At 33.5% G+C, this 3,577-nt stretch overlaps 1 protein-coding gene across 1 annotated transcript in view; it reads left to right on the top strand.

Annotated features, from left to right (window-relative positions):
* Positions 1 to 2,946, top strand: part of LOC108578069 (glutaminase liver isoform, mitochondrial) — a 21,747-nt gene extending 18,801 nt beyond the window's left edge. Inside the window, 4 exon segments of the mRNA XM_017941324.1 lie at positions 213 to 373; positions 1,063 to 1,188; positions 1,954 to 2,094; positions 2,475 to 2,946. Coding sequence (XP_017796813.1) covers positions 213 to 373; positions 1,063 to 1,188; positions 1,954 to 2,094; positions 2,475 to 2,697 — 651 coding nt within the window. The 3' untranslated portion in view covers positions 2,698 to 2,946.
* Positions 2,947 to 3,577: the final 631 nt, after the last annotated feature.

Consider the following 3,577-nt stretch of genomic DNA (forward strand, 5'->3'; position numbering starts at 1 on the left):
AAAATTTTTTAATTTCAATATTAATTTATTTAAATTAATATTCATTTTTAATTAAACAATTTTTAATTTTTAAATGCGATTTAATGAAATTTCAATTGAACGATTTAATTTCATTTGAATTTAATTTTAATTATAAAATTGTACAATTTTATTAACTCAATTGTTACAGTCTATGACAATATTGATAAAAAAAAGTGTATCACTGATTACAGGTTGGCATTCCAGCGAAATCTGGTGTGTCAGGAAGCCTCTTAGTAGTGATTCCCAATGTAATGGGCATTTGTACGTGGTCTCCACCATTAGACCCCCTTGGAAACTCCTGTCGAGGTGTTCAATTCTGCGAGGAACTCGTCTCTGAATTCAACTTTCACAGGTACGTATGTTATTCGTTCTTTTAGCGTGCTTGCATAGATACAACTGACACTTAGCTACTCTCTGCACAGTAATAGTTAGTGAAAGAAAGACAATATTAGTTTGCTACAGATACACGAAACTTACAATTGGTCTAAGAGAAAAATCCAATAGATTCACTTTTTTTCTTTTATTGCTATTTTTGTAAATAGAATTTCAAGTACAGTGTGCGCAAAAAGTATCGTTATTTCTGTTTTTACTAATTAATTAATTAATCAATCAATCAATCAATCGAATTGAAGAATTTTCATACCAAGAGAACGAAGGGCAAAATTTAGGAAATGTGAATACTAATAAAATATGAAATTATTCAATGTAATAATTTCTACTTCGAGTACTTGTTTGTACCCACTGTGTATAAGTACGTAACTAAAAGAGAAGAGTATAAGTCGCCCTTTAAATGTTAATTCTTGCTTATGAGTTTAATCGCGATTATCTCGGTATCAGTGGTAACACACATTAATCAAACTGTTTGTTCTCCCTCCTTTGCTTTTCTCACAACCCCCTGCTACACGCAACACCCCGCACGAAATCAATCCAAAACCGAACAAACACTATTCCGCCGACGTCTCTTCTACGTCATCTGTGTTCGTTGGTATCCCGTCGTTTTCCATCCCATCCCGATTAGTGTAGCACCTACTATGATCACAGGTACGATAATATGAAGCACGCGACAAATAAGAAGGACCCGAGGCGGCATAAATACGAGACGAAAGGACTGTCTATTGTTAATCTGCTCTTCAGCGCTGGCAGTGGCGACGTAACGGCGATGCGAAGGTTAATCGATGCATTGTTAATTACATTATCGCCTAGATATTTTTAGATTTTTCACACTTTAAATGTGCTATTTTTACGTTTCAACGATTCGGAGTATCTTCAATATTATTCTTCATTTTGTTCAGCTTTCTATTACGCAAATTTTGAATTTTTCCCTATTAATATACAGAGTGAGGCGCCTAAAACAAGGCAGGCCATCTGAATATCTCGGCTGTTATTGGTGATGGAAAGAAATGTGTTAAATCAAACTTGCTTGGTGTGTTGAGGGGCACATGATTTGATGTAAATAGTTCTTTTTTTATAGGTGGAGGCGTAGAGGTCATATGAATGTGAACTTCATTTTTTTTTTCAAATGGAACGATATATTTTTTTACGTATCATCGAGTAGAGCGTTTTAAGACGCGTACAATGACCTATGGTTCAAGATCATTCAAGGTCACTGAAGGTCAACAGAAAAGGAAAATAATTTACTTTATATGAGCGATATATAAATATAAATTATATTATATAATACTATATAAATTATGCGCTTTTCGACACTAAGCAAGTTTGCTCTGACACTTTTTTTTCTATCACCAATAACAGCCAAGATATTTAAGTGGCCTGTTTTAGGTGCCTCACCCTGTATACATATACAAGGTGTCTCACTTATAACTAACATCTAAATTATTTCTGCTGCTTGAATAAAAAATTGAAAAATAGGAATAATTAATGATAGTGAAAAATCGAGGTGGATAGTTTTCTTAAGTTTTATCATAATTTTAGGCATCGACTGAGCGGAATGGACATGACCCTCTCGGATTATGATGGCAGAACAGCTTTGCACCTGGCTGCCTGTGAGGGACACCTGAATTGTGTGAAATTTTTGATCGAGCAGTGTGCAGTTCCATACGATCCTGCAGACAGGTAAATGTAATGTCTAATAAACGATAGGGACTGAGGTATTCTTTACCTCTTCTTAAATTCTATGAAATTCGGAACGTCAAATAAGCAATTCTGTGAAATTGAAGACCTCGGATAAGTAATTTTACGAAGTTGGTGGCCTCAAATACTTAAGTAATTCTACGAAATTAAGAACCTTAAATAATTCATTCCTCGAAATTGAGGAATTCAAATAACTAATTCTGCAAAATTGAGGACCTTAAATAAGTAATTCTACGAAATTCCGGAACTTCAATTTATTACAAAACCCAACAAATTTCTTTACTCAAAGGATGATTAACATTTGAAATTTAATTAAGAAATTGAAGCATTAATTAAAAAAAAGAAATCTATTGTATTCTCAGGTGGGGAAAGAAGCCCATCGACGAGGCGAAGACATTCGGCCACATGGATGTGGTGGAGTACCTGAACAACTATATGCAAGCCCGGAAAACGGAAACCGAAGCAGAAGAGAAGAAGAACAAGAACAACAGTAACAATAATAATAACAATAACAACGAGAGCAACACCGAGAACACAGATTCGCAAAAAGTCGCGGAAACAGCGAGGCGACTTCCACTACCATAAACGAAATTCTACCACTTCTAGATAGGATATTTTTCATGGAATTCCGCGCGTATCACGATTTAACAAAATTGAGAAGGAAGAAAATGTGTACAAAAACGAAAAAAATAGAAAATGAACATGTGGCTTAATACTATATGTATGTATAATATGAAAAAGAAAGAAATGACGACAAAGGGATCTCGAGGTCATGGTGAATCGATTATTTTCGTACGATTTAGTTGAATACCAGCCTAGAATCAATTTTCTGTAAACTGTTGTTACCTCTTCACAAATGTATATTGTATTTATAGACATTTATTTTTTATATTTTCATTTTCTTGACTCCTCGAATGAATGTTAGTGCGTACGTACATATACATATACGTATGTGTGCGCGTGTGTGTATATGACGAATTATCAGCTATTTTTCTCCTTTTTCCGTTTTTGTCGTTAAACAATCATTCACATGGCATTTTTAACGTTAAAAAGTTATTATTTTTACAAAATTGAAAGAAGTTTGAGTTACAGCAGGCTAGATAGTGTATATTCAGGGTAATTTACAGTATTATTCGTGTGATTTAGTTCGTAGTTTATGTTAAGAAACGTACAGCAAGAGGTTATTGTACTGTGTTTCTGTTTGTAATGTACTTATGCGTAGGTGTTACGTGTTTAGGTATTAATTACAGATCTGAATAATTGTATGAGAATGACATATAGATTGAAGAAGATCGTTTTTCTAATAACAATGATGTTTTACTCGTTTATGTGATACTCGTTCTGCAATACAAGATCTGCAACTAGGAACAATTGATTTCACTCCTACTAGAAAAATGAATAAATTAACTTCAATATTATCTTCACTGTTTCATTTAAATAAATTTTTAATTTTTTCATTTTTTTT

Source organism: Habropoda laboriosa, unplaced genomic scaffold (genome assembly GCF_001263275.1).
Source record: "Habropoda laboriosa isolate 0110345459 unplaced genomic scaffold, ASM126327v1 scaffold1122, whole genome shotgun sequence".
NCBI lineage: Eukaryota > Metazoa > Arthropoda > Insecta > Hymenoptera > Apidae > Habropoda > Habropoda laboriosa.